Source organism: Sinocyclocheilus grahami, unplaced genomic scaffold (genome assembly GCF_001515645.1).
Source record: "Sinocyclocheilus grahami isolate Dianchi unplaced genomic scaffold, SAMN03320097.WGS_v1.1 scaffold386.1, whole genome shotgun sequence".
NCBI classification, from domain to species: domain Eukaryota; kingdom Metazoa; phylum Chordata; class Actinopteri; order Cypriniformes; family Cyprinidae; genus Sinocyclocheilus; species Sinocyclocheilus grahami.
Window position 1 is genome coordinate 758,685 of NW_015505565.1, and position 22,162 is coordinate 780,846.

Genomic DNA, 22,162 nt, shown 5'->3' on the forward strand with positions numbered 1-22,162 from the left:
GTGAGCAGAGGCCGGAGGCTAGAGTGAGGAACGGCCGGAGGGCTAGAGGGAGCATAGGCGGTGGGCTTGAGAATGGCGCGGCCAGCGGATTCGATGGAGCGTCCGGAGGGCTTGCGGCAACCACATGTGACGACGCCGGGCTGGACTCCGCTTCGTCCACGGTGAAAGCCGATCTGCCCCTGACTCAGAGTAGTTTAGTTTTAAGTGAAAACAGGGCGGAAAAGCTGGGAGCTTTTAAAAGAGTGCTAAGGGAATTATACAAATGAATATATGAATTAATTAATTATATGAATGTACCTCTGAAGGTTCTGACTGTCTACAGATCTTCTTTATGCACCAAGAGCTTGTAACACTCAAAGAGAAAGAAAAAATTTAAGTCACATCATATGACCCCTTTAAAGGTGCTGTATGTAGGATTGACACCGAGTGGTTGAACTAGGTATTGCAGTCCAAATTCAAAATATTGGAGAGGGGTTTTTTTTCACCCAGTCCTTCCTCCTCTTGACGCACACGCAGGTTGCCAGATTGACGACACCAACACTTTTGTTTGCCAGCGTCCATGACTGAAATGAAATGTGCTGTGTTTACCGCCAACTGGCAACCCCGGGTGCCGAAGTATAATTGGGTGAATTGGCAGTGGGCGGGTTTCACAAACCAAAACAGAGACCGACATTCCGGCCCGGAATGCACATTTTCAAAGGAGAATAACTGACTGTAGCATTGTTTTTCAGATGAACACATATGTTAACTTGGCATGTTTCTTAAATATCTGCAAACATATTATGGTATTTTTATGCTTTAGTAGAGTCAAAAACTTACATACAGCACCTTTAAAGCAGGATTGATTGGCTAATTCTCATTGGCTGTCATTGGTTTTATCGTTTCTCAGCTGGAAAAAATTTGAAAATAATTCAGACAATAATGTTTCTCTGTGCTGTTGTGGTGTGGATAGTTAATGTAGTAGGGATGCATCAAAATTAAAATTCTTTGCCGAAGCCAAACAAAATTAAACACTGGGCCGAATACAGAACACTGTTTTTCACTTTTTCCCCCCCATGTATTTTTCCTTTTTTTTTTTTTTACCATTGCATACATTAAATAGCCAAAATGTGCTTTTTACTGTTTTGTCTTGCTTTTTAAAGAAAAAAATATATAAAATTACAAAACAACTATTTAAAAACATTTACTTAACACTCAACATTTTTTTTACATTTTAGCAGACATTATACCAATAAAGCACAATTGAACTTAAAATTAATTATTAATATATAGTTATATAAATAATATAAATATTATTATATTATTAATTATAATGAATTATGCGTCTATACGTATATATACGTCCGCCAGACCCGGAGATTGGCTGAATGGATTAGAAAACGGTAAAACTGAACTGTTTAACTTTAGGAGAGTTGGAAAATGAGCCTATTTTCAAAAATAGTGGCGTGTTCCTTTAAATTCTTCCAAATTGCCGACGTGTTTGCTGCATTAGTGCGCACCTTTATTTGATCGCATCATGTTATTGTTCAGTACAATTTATAAGGTATTTTCGCTTATTTAGCTTTTTTTATTTTTTTTTGCTGTTTTCTGCTTTATAATTCTGGTTGCCAAACATTCGGTGCATCCTTAGTAATTAGTATGAATGGGACTTAACACAAATTGTTACATTTCTTACAATTCCCATCCTGAGTCATGACATTTGATCTTTGCTGCAGTGGCGACCATAGACAGTTTTTGGTAACTAGAAGTGGGAGAGTGTTGTCATGTTTCCACAAACAGATCCAATCAATGAGTCTTACACACACAGGGAAGAGACTCTCTTTAGATATGAAGGGCAGGTGAGTTATTTTCAGTGGCACCTCAAGCTAAGCAGACCAGAATAACTCGGGCACTGCGGTGTCCTTGCTTTCTGTAAAATTACCCACGTTCCTACCTTCCTGACCCAACATCCCACTAGGCTCTTTTGTGAGTTAAGCCCAATTCAGAGCACACATTTTCATTGCTGTTTAAAGACTGATGATATCAGAGGCTTCTGAACTGAGCTGTGCTGGTCACAGATGTTTCATTCGGATAAATGAAATATATTTCTGTCTGTTCCACTGCCTGAGTGTGTTTATATACACATAAATCTTGAGATATTGAAAAGAAAATGGGAGCAATAAAGTACCCTGGCTCCCACCTGCTTTGAGTATGTTTGTCCCTTTTGCCATTTTCAGCTCACCGTTCTGATGAGAGGTGACAGACGCTGTGCTTCTGTCTTTACCCTTCTCTATTTATAGTGATCCTCTCATCAGCCAAATGTATTCCTCCTTCCTCAGGCTTCTGACTCATCCCACTATTCAATACATTTAACCATATTAAAGGATAACCGACACAGGTTGAAAAAAGGAATAAGCAGGAAAGTGTGTGTGTGTGTGTGTGTGTATGTGCCTACAGAGTGAAAATGTTGTTTGTCGGGTGCAGCATGTCAGTTGTCCAGGATTTACTGTCTCAAAATAGCAGGTGGGACTGAGCCATGGATTAACAGACAGACACACATGCACACTCAAAACAATGGTGACATGTGATGGTGTAGATGCAATATATATATATATATATATATATATACTTTAAAATATAATTTATTTCTGGGACGCAGTGCTGAATTTTCATTGGCCATTACTCCAGGCTTCAGTGTAACATGATCATTCAGAAATCATTCTAATATGCTGATTTATTATCCGTGTTGAAACTGTTGTGCTGCTTAATATTTTTTTTGGAACCTTTTTTTCTTTGAATCTTTGGTTCTTTGAATAAATAGTTAAAAAGAATAGCATTTATTCAAAATAGAAATAGTTTTTTTAGCAATATTATCAATATTAACAAAGTCTTTACTATCACTTTTTATTTATTTATTTTATTTATATATTTTATCCTTGCTGAATAAAAGTATTAATTTCTTTGAAAAAATAAAATAAAATTACTGACCCCAAATTTTTGAATAGTAGTGTATATTGTAACATCTCGGTTACGTATGGTAACCCTCATTCCCTGAAGGAGGGAACGGAGACGTCACGTCGGGTGACCGATGAAATTGGGATCTCGCTTAGAGGGACCAATCTACTTCGAGTGTAAACTAAACGATCCAATGCACATTGGCATGCGATTATTGCATCCAGCTGCTGCTGATCACAGCGTGAGTATAAGTAGGCAGCAGATGCAGCGCGTATTCCGGTTTTCGCTGAGGAGCCGAGCCGGTGACCCGGCCGCTCAGCGGTGGTACAGGAGCTGTGGCGACGGGACGTGACGTCTCCGTTCCCTCCTTCGGGGAACGAGGGTTACCATACGTAACCGAGACGTTCCCTTTCAGTCGGTCACTCCCAACGTCAACGTCGGATGACCGACGAAATTGGGATCCTACCAAAAGGCCACAGCTACCGCCCCTTCCAGTGTCCTGTGGAAGCCACCTGCGCCCCTACTTTTTGGCGTAGGCCAGGGCCTGCACAAGAGGACCAGCTACTGCTACTATGGCACTACCCACTGAGTAATACTGGATAACACTGGGAAAACGTACCCTTTCCACTTGGACCAGGGACGTTACGGAAGCTCGAACCTTCCCGAAGGAGATTTCGGAAGCAATACACATATGGACATCCCTTAGGTGCATATGGAAGAATGGAGGTGATTGAACCCTCTTGGAATGGCAGAAGTCTGCCGGGGAAACACGGGCTCAAGGCTATACCGTGGACTTTACACATATGAGATCCACTTGGGTCTTACATATGGAACCCAGCCTTCTCCCGGTTCTCGCAGATTCAGCCAGTGAAGGCCTGGCGCCGGACGCTCCGCCACGTCTGGCTGCCGAGGGGACGGAGGAACTCAACAGGGTCTACTGTATGGACTCTCTGGAGTGGTTTTGCAAGCCGACCCGAAGCCGGGGCCCCTCAGTGCTTCTACCCATTTGAGGTGAGAACACAGGAGGATACCGGCTCCACACGAAGGCTATAAAATCTGGCGAACGTGTTAGGGGTTCGCCCAGCCCGCAGCTCTACTGATATCCGCCAGCAAGGCGCCACGAGCCAGCGCCCAGGAGGATGTAACACTTCTAGTTGAGTGAGCTTGCAACCTTAATGGGTAGGGCACACCCTGTGCCTGATAAGCCAGGGTGATGGCATCGACTATCCATGGGCCATTCCCCTTCTGCCGGCCTCCGTGACAGACAAAGAGCTGGTCTGAGGTCCTGAAGCTTTGTGTCCGGTCTACGTAGCACCTTAAGGCTCGGACGGGACAGAGCAAAGCCAGGGCTGGGTCTGCTAACCTTCTCGCCCCCTTAAGGAACCTGACGACCAGGTCATGCTTCCCCAACGACCTCCTTCTACAGGGTCGTGGTTAGCAGCGATTGCAGTGACATAAACTTTAAGGGTAGAGGGAGACAGCCTTTGCTTCAACACTTGCTGCAAAAACGACAGCACAACTCCGATCAAGCATCTTCGGGGGTCTTCTCGGCGAGAAGAACACCACTCAACGAACAGGTTCCACTTCAAGCGTAGGCGCTCTCGCTGAAGTGATGGTGTCAACTACCTCTTGGGGTAGGCCATTCAGAAACTCTGCGTCCCGTCCAGGGACCGGACATGAAGTTTCCAGAGATCTGGACGCGGGTGCCAAAGGGTGCCCCATCTCTGAGTCAGTAAATCCTTCCTCAGAGGAATCGGCCAAGGAGGGGCTGTCGCGAGGAGCATTAGTTCTGGGAACCAGGTCCGAGAAGGCCAATAGGGTGCCACCAGCAGGACCTGCTCCTCGTCCTCCCTGACCTTGCACAGCAACTGTGCCAGAAGGCTCACTGGGGGAAATGCATAGTCGAGTACCTACAGACCCGGGAGGAGAGGCACGGTTCTCCCTGCCGGTTGGAGGCGTTATTAGGACATAACTGCATCGCAACTGACCGCTCCACCGGGGGGACCCTTGTAACCCCCTAGCTGCCCCACCATCGAGGGTGGTGAGGGAGGAGGATCCAGCAAATCAGTTTCCGGCAGTAAAAAAGGTGCCATCCACGACCTGTTGATTTCCTCATGCACCTCCGGGAAGAAAGGCACCGAGGCGGGGCGCTGAGAACCAGCGCGGACCACCCCGAGAACCAATCGTGCAACCTTGAGGGCTCTGGACACGGTGAAAGTCTTCACTCGAGCCTTACCCCTACGGTGGCCCAGGAAAGCATAGCCATTATTTCTGGATCCGATCCAGGCATTGCTACGGTCCCGGAGGAGAGCAGCGCAGCCGAATCTTCCTCTCCAGAAGGCTCTGGCTCACTCTCCGATGCTGCAATCGACATCCGATCGTCGGGGGGAGCCTTGGAAGAAACAGGTGGTCTCCAAGAGCGCGCTGAATTCGTTCAGTCTTCTTCTCTCAGTACAGTAGTCAGGAGCAGTACGATGTGATCGCTCGGCTCCGAAGCGAAAAGCTGAATATGCGCTGCATCTGCTACCTACTTATACTCACGCTGTGATCAGCAGCAGCTGGATGCAATAATCGCATGCCAATGTGCATTGGCTCGTTTAGTTTACACTCGAAGTAGATTGGTCCCTCTAAGCGAGATCCCAATTTCGTCGGTCATCTGACGTGACGTCGGGAGTGACCGACTGAAAGGGAACACATTTCTATTTTTAATAAACACTGTTCTTTTTTTTACTTTTTATTTGTCAAAGAATCCTGAAAAAAGTATCACAGGTCCCAAAAAATATTAAGCAGCACAACTGTTTCCAACATTGATTATAAATCAGCATATTTGAATGATTTCTGAAGGATCATGTGACTGGAGTAATGATGCTGAAAATTCAGCTTTACTTCACAGGAATAAATTATATTTTAAAGTATATTAAAATAGAAAATAGTTATTTTAAAGTGCAATAATTTTTCACAAAATTGCAGTTTTCTCTGTATTTTTGATCCGTGATGAGCATAGGAAACTTAAAAAAAACATTAAAAACCTTACTGAACAAATTTTTGACTGGCACTGTATCATAACTCATTAAGATTTTTGTTTTAAATAAATTATTACGTTTATTCAGCAGAGCTGCATAAATAATCAAAAGTGTCAGTAAATACATTTATGATGTTACAAAAGATTTCTATTTCAAGTTTTCTATGCTGTTTTTTATCCTTCTATTTAGCAAATAGTCCTGTAAAAAAGTATCACAGTTTCCACAAAAATTGTTAATTAAATTGATAATAATTTGAAATATTTCTTGAGCACCAAACCAGCATAAACCAGGATCACATGACAGGGCTGCTGAAATGTCGTCAGCTTTCTGGAATAAATAACGTTTTAAAATATATTAAAAGAGAAAAGAGTTATTTTACATTGTAATAACATTTCACAATATTACTGTTTTTACTGTATTTTATAGTCAAATAAATGCATATTTTGTGAGCATAAGAGACTTTAAAAAATAAAATAAAATCTGCTTGTGTTAGTGAGTGATTGATGGCAGTGGTAATCTAAATATCTAAATAAAAATAGGAGAAATTACCCAAATAAATATTCAATACTGATCAATTTATCCAATATTAACTGATACCAATAAAAAAAAATCTTCGTTAACCGATATGCTGCCATATATTCTGTTTTATATTCATATATTATTATGCTATATATTCTGTATTAAACCCTATCTAGTCTGAGGTATTAAAAAAAAAAAACTCAAGGCTAGAAATGCTTTAAAACACTTTATCAGGAATACACTTCCTGAACACATGCATTACAGTAAAACACAGTCACAGCAAAGACCAAATATTGCTACAGCTGTCTCTAACAAACCCCTTTAACCCCATTTCTGTCCATCTTCTTTCTGATTGGCTGTCCCCATCCACTTCCTGTTCATCCTACTTAAACTTTCTCCTGGGGTTCATGTGTTCACCGCTCAGCGAGTGTCAGCCTTTTGCTGCTTATCATGCAAATGTATGCAGGGCTGTTAGGAGAGGTGGTATCGGCTATTTTTAGATTTTATATTTTTTCACTCTCTCTTTTCCTTAATGAGTTTCTGTATTTGAAGCCGCAGTGCGCTAAATGTTCTGTCTATTCCATTTTCCTCCAGGTTTTTTCGTTTTCTTGTCAGCTTCCCTACTCCTCCCTCTTTCCTAAAATCCAAATCTGTATGTTGAATAGGGGATCTTCTGCGGTCGTTACATGTGTTTGTTCAGCGGGGCGGCCCAGGCACTGAGATGGTTTAGATTGCAGGGATTGCCATGGAAACCAGCCTGTGTGCTCACACTTATAGATGGATAGAGTTGGTGAGAGGTCTGAGAGCAGGAGAGAAAGAGAGAGAGATGGAGAAAAGGGTGAAAGAGTGGACAAGGTCAATCTGAACAATGACGTTGCCGTCGTGAAAAGTATTCGGATTAGTTAGCGTTAGCCTCATGCAGATCTTTAGCGTTTAAATCCGGCTTGGTTTGCGTGGCATTATGAAAACACACCGATTCTTATGTATATGCAGTTTTGTGAAGTATTATGTGCGATAATATCTGTACTCTCAATATTGGTGTTGGAGCTCTTAAAGATATATCTTACCTTTTAGATTGATCTTGACGTATTTCCCTTCATGCGATTAAGGACACTCAAAGAAATAATCTGCACTCGTTTTGTAAATTAAAAAGCAAGAGAGAAAGAGAGTCATGTGACAGATGGCTAGTTAGATAACATCTCAGATCACTACGCTACTGTGGCTCCATAATACGACTGTGATATCACTTGCCAATCTTGACGGAGACATGACTGCTTGACAACATGCTTGTGACTCAACTACATGACTGAAGGAATCGTTCTTTCATTCTTTCTTTCTTTCTTTCTTTCTTTCTTTGAAAGTAACTGTAGAAAAGTTTGGGGTTGGTAAGATTTTCTTACAGTTGGATTAATTAATATATTACAAAAAATATTTTACAAGTTATGGTTACTTTTTTTCTTTTCTTTTTTGATATACTTTTAAATGTAATTTATTCCTGTGAAGGCAAAGCTGAATTTTTTTTAGCAGTCATTACTCCAGTCTTTAGAAATCATTCCAATATGCTGATTTGGGACTCAAGATTTTTTTACTATCATTATCAATATTTGAAACCGTTTTGCTGCTTTATACATTTGTGGAATATATATTATTCATTTATTTTAATATTATATTAATATATTTTTTAAATATAGTTCTTTGTTTAATAGAAAGTTTAAAAGGACATTTTTTATGTGACACAGAAATTTTTATAACATTATAAATGTCTTTAGGTCCACTTCAGATCAATTTAATGCATCTTTACTGAATAAAAGTATTGATCTCCCCCCTCCCAAAAAAAAAAAACTTTTGATCTGAAGTGTGTACAGTACTGCTTATTTAATTTGATAATGTGATGTTTGTGTGTGTTGCAGTTATTGGTCATGAGAATTACACATGACTTAAGTTCTAAGCATTTCTAAGTGTATTTATTTTGCCACCTATGTTAACATACTCTATTCACAGCAGGAGAGTAGCTGCATTACAGTTGCAGCACTGAGCCTATTTTTGCTGTCTGTTGTGCATTGAACTAAACAGAAATAATTGAAAATACACTTAACCTATTTATGAACAATTTCTTTTTACTATATATATTTTTATGAAGCAACATAAAGTACTGGAGCAAACTGCTCCACTTTATGTAAGGTTACATGCACAAGCACAAACAGTGCTTTCTCTTTACTTAATCTGACTGAGTCCAGATGATTTCATAACAGATTATAGCTTTTGCGATTTGTGCCGATTAATTACGTATGTATGTAAATGTGTTTAATGTAAATTAGATTTCACAACGATTAATTTGTAATAACTCTGAATGGCCAAGATCTCACTGAAAAACATTTTGTGTAGAAACAATTTTCTCTCAGAAATTGATATTTGCAAATGAGAAGGAACACATTGAATTAAGCTTGAAATTTTGAAGTACAAAAAAATTGTATATTCTTGTTAAAAATACTCCAGTAATCAGTTTTATTAAAACATTTTTATTTTTTTGTTTTTTTTACAGTGTATGATTTAAGGCAGTTATTAAGTACATGTTACCTAATAGCCTAAATAGCTTGAGTCTCTAACAGTTCTGTTGAAAAGACCAGCATTACCAGCATACGTTGCAAATTTATCTTGGTTTCAACAAAAAGACCCAATTCAACAGGCTTCAGTGGTCCACCAGCTAGACTCCAAACCATCACTTACCAGATTGTACCAGCATTTACCTGCATGGTGCTATCAATCTGCACTAATTCTCTATCGCTAAAGTTTTTAAACTTTACCTGGGATGATGAAGTTGAAGGTTCTGTGGCTCATCTGTCACTCACTGATCAATCTGAAGTTATGGAACCAACTGTCATGGAGTTATAAGCAGATTTGCAATCTCTCTCTATCCCTCTCTTTTTCTGATTGATGCCATTTTAATTGGTCCCATGCTGTGCTCTGGCTGGATTGGAGAGTGCTTGTGGGTGGCGTGTCTGGGGCTGAAGTGGCATTGGCGTGGGTGGAGGATGCCCCGAGCTCCTCTTGGCTTGTCTGACCGTGGGCGAACACAGCTGTTCGGCTCAAACTCTCATCAGCTCAGCCTTCCATAAGCCAATCAGGAGAACAGTGGACGAAATATACACGAACAAAAAAAGAGCAAACGTGAGAGGCGTAGAAGGAGGAGTATGTGCGTATAGAAGGGAGTCACCGTGGTTTGGTGAAGCGCACGTGCGTCCCTGATCACCATGGACACAGTCACTAGGGAACGTGTTCATGCATTCTCACTTACTGCATGTCATCAGACTTGAATGAGATAGATAATGACTGTAAAGGTATGTGTACTGTACTCCTTTCTTTCTTTCTTTTCTTTCTTTTTCTTAATGTTTCTTTATATTCAGCAATTATTGCAAACAGACTGTCAGCATTTACTAAATAGGGTGTGTGTAATTACAATTATCAATTTAATTAATTTTCATTAGTGCTGTCAAATGATTAATCACATCCAAAATAAAAGTTTTTGTGTACATAATATGTGTGTACTGTGTATATTTATTATGTATATACAGTGTGTGAGAGCCAGAAATCTTGCTTGTTTGTAGGTGACCAAATACTTATTTTCCACCATAATTTGCAAATAAATTCTTTAAAAATCATACAATGTGATTTTCTGGATTTTTTTTTCCTCATTTTGTCTCTCATAGTTGAGGTATACCTATGATGAAAATTACAGGCCTCTCTCATCTTTTTAAGTGGGAGAACTTGCACAATTGGTGGCTGACTAAATACTTTTTTTGCCCCACTGTATAAATACCCACACATACAGTATATGTTTAGAAAATATTTTAAATGTATATATTTCATATAAATGTGTATATATATATTTCATATGATTTATATAATATATAAATAGATTTTATGTATGATCATATTTTTCTAAAATATATACAGTACATGCATTTGTGTGTATTCATATATACATAATAAACATACACAGTACATACTCATATATTATGTAAACAAAAACTTTTATTTTGGAAGCGCTTAATCGCGATTAATCATTTGACAGCACTAATTTTCATTTATACACTTTTAATTTTAATCCTAGTTTAAATTGTAGTAGTTTAATGTGCTCTCATCATTTTTATTAGTCTTTTATTTTTTTTTTATTATTTTTTTTTTGCTTCAACTGATTTTTATTTCTGCTTTATTTTTAGTAATATTAGTTGTTCAACTTAAAGGGATAGTTCACCCAAAAATTAAAATTCTGTCATTAATTACTCACCCTCATGTCGTTCCAAACCCGTAAGACCTTTGTTCGTCTTTGGAACACAAATTAAGATATTTTTGATGAAATCTGAGAGATTTCTGACCACCCATAGACAGAACCGCAACCACTATGTTCAGAAAGGTAGTAAGGACAGTAGTCCAGATGACATCAAAAGTGGTTCAACTGTAATGGAATTAAGTTACGAGAATACTTTTTGTGCACAAAAAATAAATAAAATAACGACCTTATTTAACAATTTCTTCTCTTCCGTGTTGCCCACTTGGAATTGTATAGCACTTGTATATCATACTCTCCATAATCTCCATACAGAGCTTAGTCAGAGTGGATAGCATACTTACTTTGACACAAGCAACAATGAGGCTTCAATGTGTCATACTGCCTTAAAGCTCTTATGTCAATATTTTTGTAATTTTCATAACTCTCGTTTTCCATACTGGAAATTCCTGAAAAGAACATATATGTTCCACAAAGACACATAGGCATAAACATTGTAGTTTGAGTTATCATATTTCTAAGCTAACAGCATGATGCTTTAATAAGTAAAGAGACTGTAATAATTAATAAATAGTTCATTTGGTTAGAAAACTCAACTATAAAATAAGAACATATTTTAAAATAGTTGAATCTGTTACTTTGTCTACAGTTTTGGCTTAACTTTTACCTCTGAGCTTGTCGATGTCTATTTTAGGTTTGCGTTCTCTGTAAAAGATACTATACATGCGATGATGCCTTACCTCACTTTACTGCCTTTATGTTGGGCCTATGATGCCTTAAAATGCTGTTTAGCACACTAGATTTTGAAACAAAGCTATCGATTTCCTCCCTGCCTCATGTTCATGTCAAAATAAATATGGCGACTTAGTCTGAACAGATCGATAAAGTGATTGCAGACAGTATGAACTCCACTGGTATCATGTCTTCCCCTGTCAGTGTGTTTATGTGTGGTACTCTAAGGTGAACTGTGTTTTGCTGGGAGGTATAGGTGTGTTCTGGTTAAGCTCTGCTTTTTGAGCAGATGGATAATATATTATGTAAGCACATCTATCCCACTAATGGCCCTTTTAGCTGCCATGCTGTTCTCCTGAGCAGCTGCCCGCTCCAGAAGACAGGACGCTCTGATATCAGACAGCACACACACACACACAACTTGCCCACACAACTTGCCCCATAAGCACCCTGACATGAGACAGAATGCAGATATACACATACACACGCTCAACGAACGTCCCCCTGGAACCTCGCAATGGTAATTGTACCGAGCCTAGTCGCTCTATGGGGGCTGTGTGCCGCCCTACGGGGATTCTGAGCTGTAATCACACCTCTGCAGCAGCTCCCCTTACAGACAGCATTAAAATAATGCAGCCCACACATACGCTGCTGTACTGAAAGACAAGAAGTGTGGGAGGAGTTGGATGGCAAGTTTATTGGAACAAAACATGAGGGAGAAAGTTGTTAGACTCTACTCTCCTCCAAGGAAACCTCTCTCTCTCATTGACGGACATTATGGGCAATGCCACAATACGTGTAGTGATGTGAATGCAATTTCACAGTTGTTTGTGTAAGCATGGCGGTGGGTCACATGGATGGTCAGGTGGTTCTCGGCCGCCAGTTTCTCTCATGATCAACACATATATACACAATTACTGCAGCCCTCAAAGGGGGAAAGTGAGGGGAAGAGTTGCTGGAGAATCAATGAGGTGTTTGTTCACTTTCTCTACTGGCTGGGTTAACGTTAGATCATGAGGCTTCTTGAGGACCGACCAGCTGTTTGGAGTTTGGTGACTGACCAAAGTTCTACTGTACCAGTGTGTTTGGATGTGTGTTCACTTTAGAAAGTGTTTGTATTTTTTATTTTTAGTTAATACTGTAAAAGAGGAGAAGTGCAAAAACGTCTCCAATTACGTATGTAACCATGGCTCCCCGAGAAGGGAATGAGACACTGCGTCCTCTAGGGGTCGCTATGAGGAACGCCTTCAGCGTGACCGGTGTCTGAAGCATACATCCAAAAACGACAATAACATTGGCCTACAGCCTATGACGTCATTACCCTGCGCGATCACAGTATAAAAGAGCGCCGGGATAACACGTCATCCGTTTCTTCGTCTGAAGCTTGCGTCCAAAGCATGGCAAGGAAACTAGAGGATGCAGTGTCTCGTTCCCTTCTCAGGGAACCATGGTTTCATACGTAACCTGAGACGTTCCCTTTCGAGGGAACGAGACACTGCGTCCTCTAGGGGTCGCTATGGGGTACGGTATACCCACGCCACCATGCTGAGGGGAGTGCATGTCAGAAAACCATGGTGAGCACTAAGTACCAGCACGTGCTTTCAGATGGAGCAGCATTTACTACACAGAGCCGTAGATCACTGACAAGCTACACAAAATCGCGTTCAAAATCGCAGGCGATTCATTGCCAATTTTGAACGCAAATTTGTGCAGCTTGTCAGCCATGGGAGTTGCCCCTAGGACGCCTTGAAGGCTCTCAGTGACATTATCCTATCCGGCCAAGGACCTGAGCTGCATACCCTAAACAACTTTCCTGATAGTGGCTGAGCTGGGAAGCCCAAGCCTAGGGCAGAGCTCAAGGCATGGAATCAGAAGAAAGAGATTCATTAAGGGGATATGGCCAGGTGTCTAAAAACCAAAACAGACCCTGGCCTGCCACCAAAGGGGGCTACCACCAGTTCTGAATGAACCTGCTCAAAGAACTGACTCGACAGATCTCACAGAACAGATTCCGAAGCATCTGCTCAGAGATGCCCAGATGGGAGCGGCGCGCTTGCAAGAGCCCCTTCATGATGAGGGGAGCACAGCTAGCTCACTTAACAAGCAACCCACCAGGGAGGCAGGCGATGGCCCAGCCGCCTGGCATGATTGCTATACAGAGCTCAAAAGAGGGACTCGATGCTCAACTCGAGAGGGGCGTGCTCATATGAACCCCCAAGGGCATTGCTAAGCTTGACCCCAAGGAGAGCGGCTCAACAGGAAGGCGGAGAGAGGTCTAACAACCTGAGGCCGCTACACAATGGAGCTCAAACGAGCAGAGGACTTGAAGAGAGAGGTCCACAAAAGCTCAGATGAGAACGACAGGCTCAAAGACAACCCTCTTAGGTGAGGGGAGCACTGCCTGGCTTGACCCAAAAAGAGGCAGCTTATCAGGGAAGCATCAAGCGACCCAACTACCTGATGTCACTGCCACGGAGCTCAAGAGCGGAGGGTTTAACCCTTAGCGAGGAGAGAGGGGAACCCAGCTCGACCGAAGCGACCAATAGCCCAGGGTAGAGGACCTAACTCTCGAGTCGAGAGGAGGACTCACCCAGTTTGCCCAGGACCGGCGAGCTCAAAGGGACCCTCCCACAGTGAGGGGAGCACAGCCATGTCCGGGGGCAGATAGATCGCATAAAGGCAACTGACCAAGGAGGCGACAGAGACGGGCCTAACAATTAGTTAGTTGCAAATGGGGTTCTTCAGGAGCAGCGCTCAAGCTCTCAAGCTGAGGCAGGCCCTTACAGCACTTACTGGGAGCAACTCATAGCTAACACTCAAAGAGAGGGGAGCACTTCTCAGCTCGACCAGAAGGGGGTGCTAGATTAGAATGGGTAACCCAGCAGGGCCCAATAAGAGACAGTCCACTGGTGCAGCTGGACACGGTCTCATGCTCTCTATCTCAATAGAGAGCGTGGGTCCCGGATAACCAGACCCGATAGAATCTGAAGAAATAGCAGGACGCAAAAACCATTCATGCGTATAGAGTATGGATGTAACAGTATGAAAATTTCTTATCACGGTTATAGTGACCAAAATTATCATGCTTATCAGTATTATCACGGTATTGTTAAAATGTGCTGGAGATGTTAAAAAAGTACAGACACAAATCACTTCAAGTTTTATATTTAAAAATCAACAAACAACAAATAAAATGACTCTTTGTTTGCATAATCACTAAAACAGTGACATTACCAATGATGTTTGGATTTTAAATGACAACTTGACTGACAACAGTTTAATAGCATGTTCAAATATCTAATGTAAATGTTCAAATAAAGCTTTGAAAAGGTTTAATAAAAAGGTAAACCTCACATTTCAGCCTTTAAATAAAGAAAAGATACAAGTCAAAATGATAATTGATTAATAAATGATTATATGTGTTTTATCTGCTCCATAAATTATTCTAGATAACTTATCTGAATTGTTTAAGCTTGTTTTTCATCAACCCGTCAAAATTTACAGCAGGGCATGCTAATTCGGTCCGTTTTAGGCCAGACAGAAACTGCACACAGGCTGAATGTAAATACAAGTCTCTGTAAATCCACTCACTGACAGCAGGTGGCGCTTATGGAAAAGCTGTTTCCCATAATTTCCGTAGACAGTATTGCGATTAAGAACACTTCCTTTAGGTATTACACGGAGCGAAGATGAAAACAAAATGCCATCGAATCGTTTCTTAAGACAGTCAGAACCTTCAGAGGTACATTCATATAATTCATTCATTCATATATTCATTTGTATAATTCCCTTAGCACTCTATTAAAACCTCCCAGCTTTTCCTCTCTGTTTTCACTCAAAACGAAACTACTCTGGATGCTGTGCGCACGTGAGACTTACTTAAAACTGTGCTTTATGCTGGACAGTATTTATCACGAATTGTTCAAATCGCGGTAATCTAATATGGTTTTAACGATAATTAAAAGATGAAACCGTAATACTAACCGTGGGGAATTTTATCATGATTTATCTTCAAACCGGTAATCGTTACATCCCTAGTAAAGAGCTTACTGCTCCTCAGAGCAGAAGCACAAAAGAGGGGCTTCCACAGAAACACAAATTCCTCTTACCTCAGGGAGCACGGTATACTCCAGCCCACTCTGCAGATGGGTGATTACTGGTTCAACCATAAGGGCAGTGTGACAGTGAGGACCCACGGACCCGACCATCTATGGAGCGTTGAGCTCCTCAACGTCTCAGCTAGAGTAGCTCTAGCTCAGAGAACGTGCATGAAGGTTAAGGAATGACTCAAATCTCGGGAGACCCCTCAGGGTGAAAAATTAGTAGCGCACCTTGGCCAGAGGATAGGGAGCATGTCAAGAAGCATGTACTCAGAAGAGTACTAGCCCACGAGAAGGACAGCAGGTCCTGAGGTTGCAGCATTATTCTGGGGACCTGATGCTGGGAGGCTTCCTCAGAAGCCCAGGCTGCGTGTCCAAGCCGATGATGAGGGCTATCACCAGGGCTGGATCCAGAACTGATGAGTGAAACCATCACTGTAATTGGTCAACAGCAGGAGGTCCTGACTTAGCAAGTGAGTCAAACCTAAAAGTCAGAAAAGAGAAAAGGTCCAAGTAGTGCTGCAGAGAAAGACTAGCATCAAATACACAAGAACTAGCAGTAGAGTAGATGAAAATGGATTGTACTCACCAACCATGGCTCCCGCGCATGACTCAGGCTCATGGATATAGACTGGAGGCGAAGTCCGAAGCCTGGACCTTTGTGGAATGAAGGATTTAAAATCCACCAGACTCATCCACAGATGTCTCTCCGTATCCACCATGGATCTGCCAATGGCAGTGGCGGCCTGCTTAGTGGCACGGAGAGCAAGATCCATGGTGCGACGCAACTCAGCCACCTCATCAGGGATAGACCCTGGCCTTTATCCAGGTCTTTCAGCAGATTAGCCTGATAAGCCTGAAGCACCGCCATGGTGTGCAACGGGGCTGCAGCCTGACCTGCTACCGCGTATGCCCTGCTATTCAAACAAGATGTATCCTGAAGGGGTTTAGACGGCAGGGAGGGAGCCTTAAGAGAAGATGTCTCCCCCATAGAGAGATAGCAGGCTAGCGTCTCTTCAACAGGGGCATCTTTTCATAACCATTCTCACACATCCCCTCGATGTTGGCATAACTAGTATGCTGGAATCTGTGGATGCAGAACAAGAATGGATTTTTCCAAGACTTCTCGATCTCCACATGAAGATCGGGAATGAATGGAAGGCTCACCTGAGCTGGAGGGCTATGGCTAGAAAGAAAACGCTCATCGAGGCAGCCTCAAAGCGTTACTTTCTTGGCCCGCTTCCACGCCAAGTCAAGCCTCGCCGTGGCACGATCCATAACCTCAAGCAGCTCATCATACAGGAGGGGTTAACTTCAAGCTGGAGTGCAGTATAATGTGGTTATCTGAGAAGGACATGATATAAATCATCTGTCCATCAACTGCAGACAGATCCACACTATACACTTCCTATATAAACAAAAGGAAATTACTGATAGGGAGAAATTTCCCGTCAGTTCCTTTCCATGTTCTCATCGTGACCGCAACACGCAGCATGCATTCAGCTCCCGCGGGAGCTACACACGCTCCGCACAAACGCTAGATTACCTCGGAAATCGAGCAAGAACGGAAACCGCTGCCACGAATGCATTGCTATTCCCGCGAGAGGCGAACGCACTCATGTAAAAGCTATCTACAAACTCGGGTAAATGGTGAAGTACTCACCTCCCCCTCAGTAGTCCCGCGAACACATCACGATGAGCACAAGCCGTCTCGTCGCGAGATGAGCGCATTCAATTCATGCTTATCCCTCACAAGAAATAAGCAATTAATGCAGAGCGCATCCAACTCCCTTGGGAGCTGAACGCGCTTGCTCTTCACCACACAGCACGCGAGCCGTGTGAAACTGCAGGTATCAGAGCAAAGCCTCTGGCAAGAGAACATGCACTCCTAGTCATGCTTTGCTTAACACTAACATAAACAAACGGTCAGTGAAGACGAAGAAGAGAATGACGTGTTATCCCGGCGCCCTTTTATACTATCCCGCAGGGTAATGACTTCATAGGCTGTCGCCGGCCAATGTTATTGTCTTTTTTAGATGTATGCTTCAGACACCGGTCACGCTGAAGGCGTTCCCTATAGCGACCCCTAGAGGACGCAGTTCGAAGTTCCCTCGAAAGGGAAGAATTATTGTTTTCAAACAGGTTTCCTCAAACTTGCCACCTGTCTGCTATTGGTTGGATTAACAGGTTAGCCTCGCCGATTGGTTGAGCCGATGTCAAGCTGGTGATATACCAAAATTGGCATAGACCGTGATAAAAGCTTGATAATTCAATTTTAAATAAAAATCAATTAATGCAAAATGTAATTTGCCGGTCAGTACAATTTTTTAATATAGCCTATTTCAGAGTTTTAATGCTCACTGAGGCTGCATTTATTTGATCAAAAAATATTGTAAAAAGAGCAATATTGTGAAATATTATTAAAATTTTAAATAACCAATATTCTATTTGAATTTATTTTAAAATGTAATTTATTCCTGTGATGTCAAAACTGCATTTTCAGTATCATTACTCCAGTCTTCATTGTCACACGATCCTTCAGAAATCATTTTAATATTGTGATTTGGTGTTCAAGTAACATTTCTTATTATTATCAATGTTTAAAACAGTTGTTCTGCTTAATACTGCTTAATGTAAGTATAATGCACTATGATTTTTTGTATTATTTATCAGGGTTATTTGATTTAAAGAAAATAAAAAACAGCACTTATTAATAATACTTATCTTGAAAATTTGTACAGTGGGGCAAAAAAGTATTTAGTCAGCCACCAATTGTGCAAGTTCTCCCACTTAAAAAGATGAGAGAGGCCTGTAATTTTCATCATAGGTATACCTCAACTATGAAAAACAAAATGAGAAAAAAAAATCCAGAAAATCACATTGTAGGATTTTTAAAGAATTTATTTACAAATTATGGTGGGTTTTTGCTGAAAAATATAATTTTTTTTAATATATGTACTGACACCGAACTTTTTATTTTTCTTTATCCATAGGCGACATATAAACTGACTAATATTCTGATAAAAAATAAATACAAAGATATAAATACATACATGGACACACATAATACATGCATATATACATAGATACATTTATAAATAAATATTTTAATTTAAAATATATACACATTCAATATTTTATATATTAACATTCAACTAGCTTATTTTTCCATGTCATTTTACTCTGCAGCTGCATCATCCAATGAAAATGAGGAGAGAGTGTTCCGTGAGCGGATGCGTCCACGCAAACGTCAGGGAGCTGTCCGAAGGCGCGTCCATCAGGTCAACGGTCACAAGTTCATGGCCACCTACCTGAGACAGCCCACCTACTGCTCCCACTGCAGAGATTTCATCTGGTAGGACCCTCAGCGCCCCTCACCTGTCGCCCTTTATCTTATTCACAACAGCTACGTCTATCCAGGACTACCTTTATTATAAGATTCCTTTCAGACATATAAAAGCTTTTGTTTATGTAATTTTCCAAGACAATGCATAATGACACCTGATGCTAATCACAGGCACTCCTCTTCTTTCCAACAAAAGAGTTTTAATAATGAATATTAATATTGAAAGCAAATTAGATCGACTGTTCTTTATGCTTGTGTGGAGGGCCTAAAGGGATGCATTCATAGATTAGACAGATGTTTATTTTTATCTCTGCAAACAGTTCCTTCCTGTAGAGTAATAACTGTTAGGTCTAACTATTTGCATACCTGGTGAATAGTGCATCTGTGTGGCTCCACACAATGCTGCTTGTTGCCGCTGGCACAATCAGCTGTAGATGCAGTGTCTTTGTTGTAACACAACGTCCCCTCTGCTGGTCAGAAACAGAATTGCACAATTTTGCTGTATACCACATACAATATCTAACACATTTATTTCACTCTGGTTCTGCAGGGGTGTATTGGGAAAACAGGGGTATCAGTGTCAGGGTGAGTAAGAATCTTCGCTTATATACAATGACAATAAAATCAATTATAATCTTTCCTCATTTTATAATCCTATCTTTATTTATATATATATATATATATATGTATATATATATACTGTATGTGTATGTTTTTTTTTTTAAATTACCTTTAATAACTTTTTGCCTGTTCCCCAAATCTCTCAGTGTGTACCTGCGTGGTCCATAAGAGATGCCATGAGCTCATTATAACAAAATGTGCTGGCTTGAAGAAACAGGAAGACACTCCTGAAGAGGTCAGTTCTACATTCTTGCTCTCTCAAGCTATGTTTGAGTTTGCATACTTGTATTAGTTTCTGAAGTATGTAAACTACACGTCATGACCTAATACATTTGCCAGTATGTTCACAATTATCACAACAAAAAATAATGTGAGGAATACTGTTTCCCAGAATACGATGCGCTTATCTTGACCTTGTTTTTACAGTGTGACAAATGATATCAGCAGCATTCTTTCATTCTTTCTTGTCATTTTTACTTAAAATTTTGTTAAAATGTAGTTGTTGTATTACTGAGATGGTAGCGGGACACCACACATAATATAACATAATGAGATAATGTGACAGAATTTTGTAAATGTACTGTAGGAAGATCATGAGGACTTTTTAAAATGTTAAATATTGATGCATAATGTGTAATGAGACTAGGGCTGCCCCATAATAGTTGACTAATCGTTAGTCGACCAGAAGAAGCTTGGTCTACCAAAATTATATTAGTTGCTTAAAAAAAATCCACAGGCCATTTCACGCAGTCCGTGACGGACAGATCGTTAACGGCTAGTCTTTGGTAATACAGTACATCGGGCAGGACATCCAAACGCTCGTCTGTCATTCATCGACCTCAAATATGGCTTATCATCTGAAGTATGTAAGTAGCCTATTAGCAACTTTACATGGCTGCTCAATCTAATGTTAACCTAGAGAAATGTGCGCTGTTCAAGTGTTTGTGCGGAGTGTGGAAGCTGAACAGTAGCTCACTGCAGGATGGAGGCGCCGGTGCACTCACTTGATCTTAAAATACTCCTTAATTTTTGGTCATACAGATAAATGCAGTACATCTTTAGAATCTGTAAAGACTCTACGTTTATTTGTGTGTGTATTTGTGTGAGCACAATACCGCGCTTATGTGAAAGCAAACAGGATGCGCTTTCTGCCATCTCGGTCTGTGATCTTGAGCGCGAAACTCCGTGTAGCCTATATATTTGCCTTACAGACATTAAAAATATATCTATATCTATAAATGTCTACTTTAAAATGAAACAATTCAAATGGAAAACAAATTATCAGATTATGTCATCCGTATGAAACATGCATACAGGCGCATCACTACTGCGGCGATGATGAGGCAGTCGCCGACTTCAACTCTGAAGCTGAAAATAAAGAAAGCACTAGTTTATCAAATTATTAAAATGTTAATGCAGTCTCCTTAGTGTTTTTTACTTACATATTCATGATCATTACTTCTGCCGGTGCGCTGTGGCACGCTTTATGCGTGTACTTGAGCGCTTATTAGGCTATGTAGGCAATTAAAGGCTCATTATAATGATTTAAATAATTTATTAATAAGCATGTGATTAGTCAACTAATGCTTCAAATGAACGACTACTAGTCGACAAATCCTTAGTCGAGGACAGCCCTAAATGAGACACATACTATTTTATTTTTTTAGAAATTGTAGGTAGTGTACTGTACAGTGTATACTGTGTTGTTTTTCAGTATGCTAGTATTCTAACAATAGCCCATGCAATGCTATTTTAATATTATTTTGATATTAATTAATAGTATTATTATTGTATAATTTTTTTGTTTTCGCCATCTTTTATTCGTTTTTTTTTCTTTTATATTTATATTTACCTTTCTTTTTTTTTAAATTCCAGTTTTAGTAATTGTAGTACTTTGGCTTAAACTTATTTTATTTCCGTTATTTGCCAAGGCAAGATTTTTTTAATTTACCTTGAATTTTTCTGTTTTAGTTTTTCCCATCTAAATTTATTTAAATGAAATAATAAACAAATAGTTTAGTTAACTAATAATGAATCCAGATTTTTCATAGTTTTAGTTAACAACACTGAGCCTCATGTGCCTAAAACTACTAAAACCTCGTTGAATTGTGGGTATTGTGGCATGAATGATGTTTTGTTTTTATAGGTTGGCTCCCAGCGCTTCAGTGTAAACATTCCACACATGTTCAGCATTCATAATTACAAAGTCCCCACCTTCTGCGACCACTGCGGCTCCTTACTTTGGGGACTGATGCGGCAAGGCCTGCAGTGCAAAGGTAAGTGTTGTGAAAAATCATTTTGTTCAAGAATCTAATGTTATTGCAATGTATTAATTTCTGTCTTCTCGCCTGTTTTCAGCCTGTAAAATGAATGTCCATCGGCGCTGTGAAAGTAATGTAGCTCCTAGCTGTGGTGTCGATGCCAGAAAAATTGCTAAAGTGCTGTCTGATCTCGGGGTGACGCCAGATAAGATCTCCAACAGTACCCAGCGCAGGAAAAAGGTGAGCGATCTAAATATCTGAGGAATGTGGGGAGGCCAGATTGGAGCATGGGTTGATGCAGTAATCTACAGCCCAAAAGCAAATGAGTTACGAAATAC

At 40.6% G+C, this 22,162-nt stretch overlaps 1 protein-coding gene across 1 annotated transcript in view; it reads left to right on the forward strand.

The window, feature by feature from the left end:
• The window catches only part of prkcea (protein kinase C, epsilon a), a 67,246-nt gene that overhangs the window by 19,267 nt on the left and 25,817 nt on the right, over nt 1–22,162 (forward strand). The window contains exons 3-7 of the mRNA XM_016231281.1: nt 18,786–18,951; nt 19,493–19,527; nt 19,710–19,798; nt 21,710–21,839; nt 21,922–22,064. Coding sequence (XP_016086767.1) covers nt 18,786–18,951; nt 19,493–19,527; nt 19,710–19,798; nt 21,710–21,839; nt 21,922–22,064 — 563 coding nt within the window. The remainder of the gene's footprint in view (nt 1–18,785; nt 18,952–19,492; nt 19,528–19,709; nt 19,799–21,709; nt 21,840–21,921; nt 22,065–22,162) is intronic.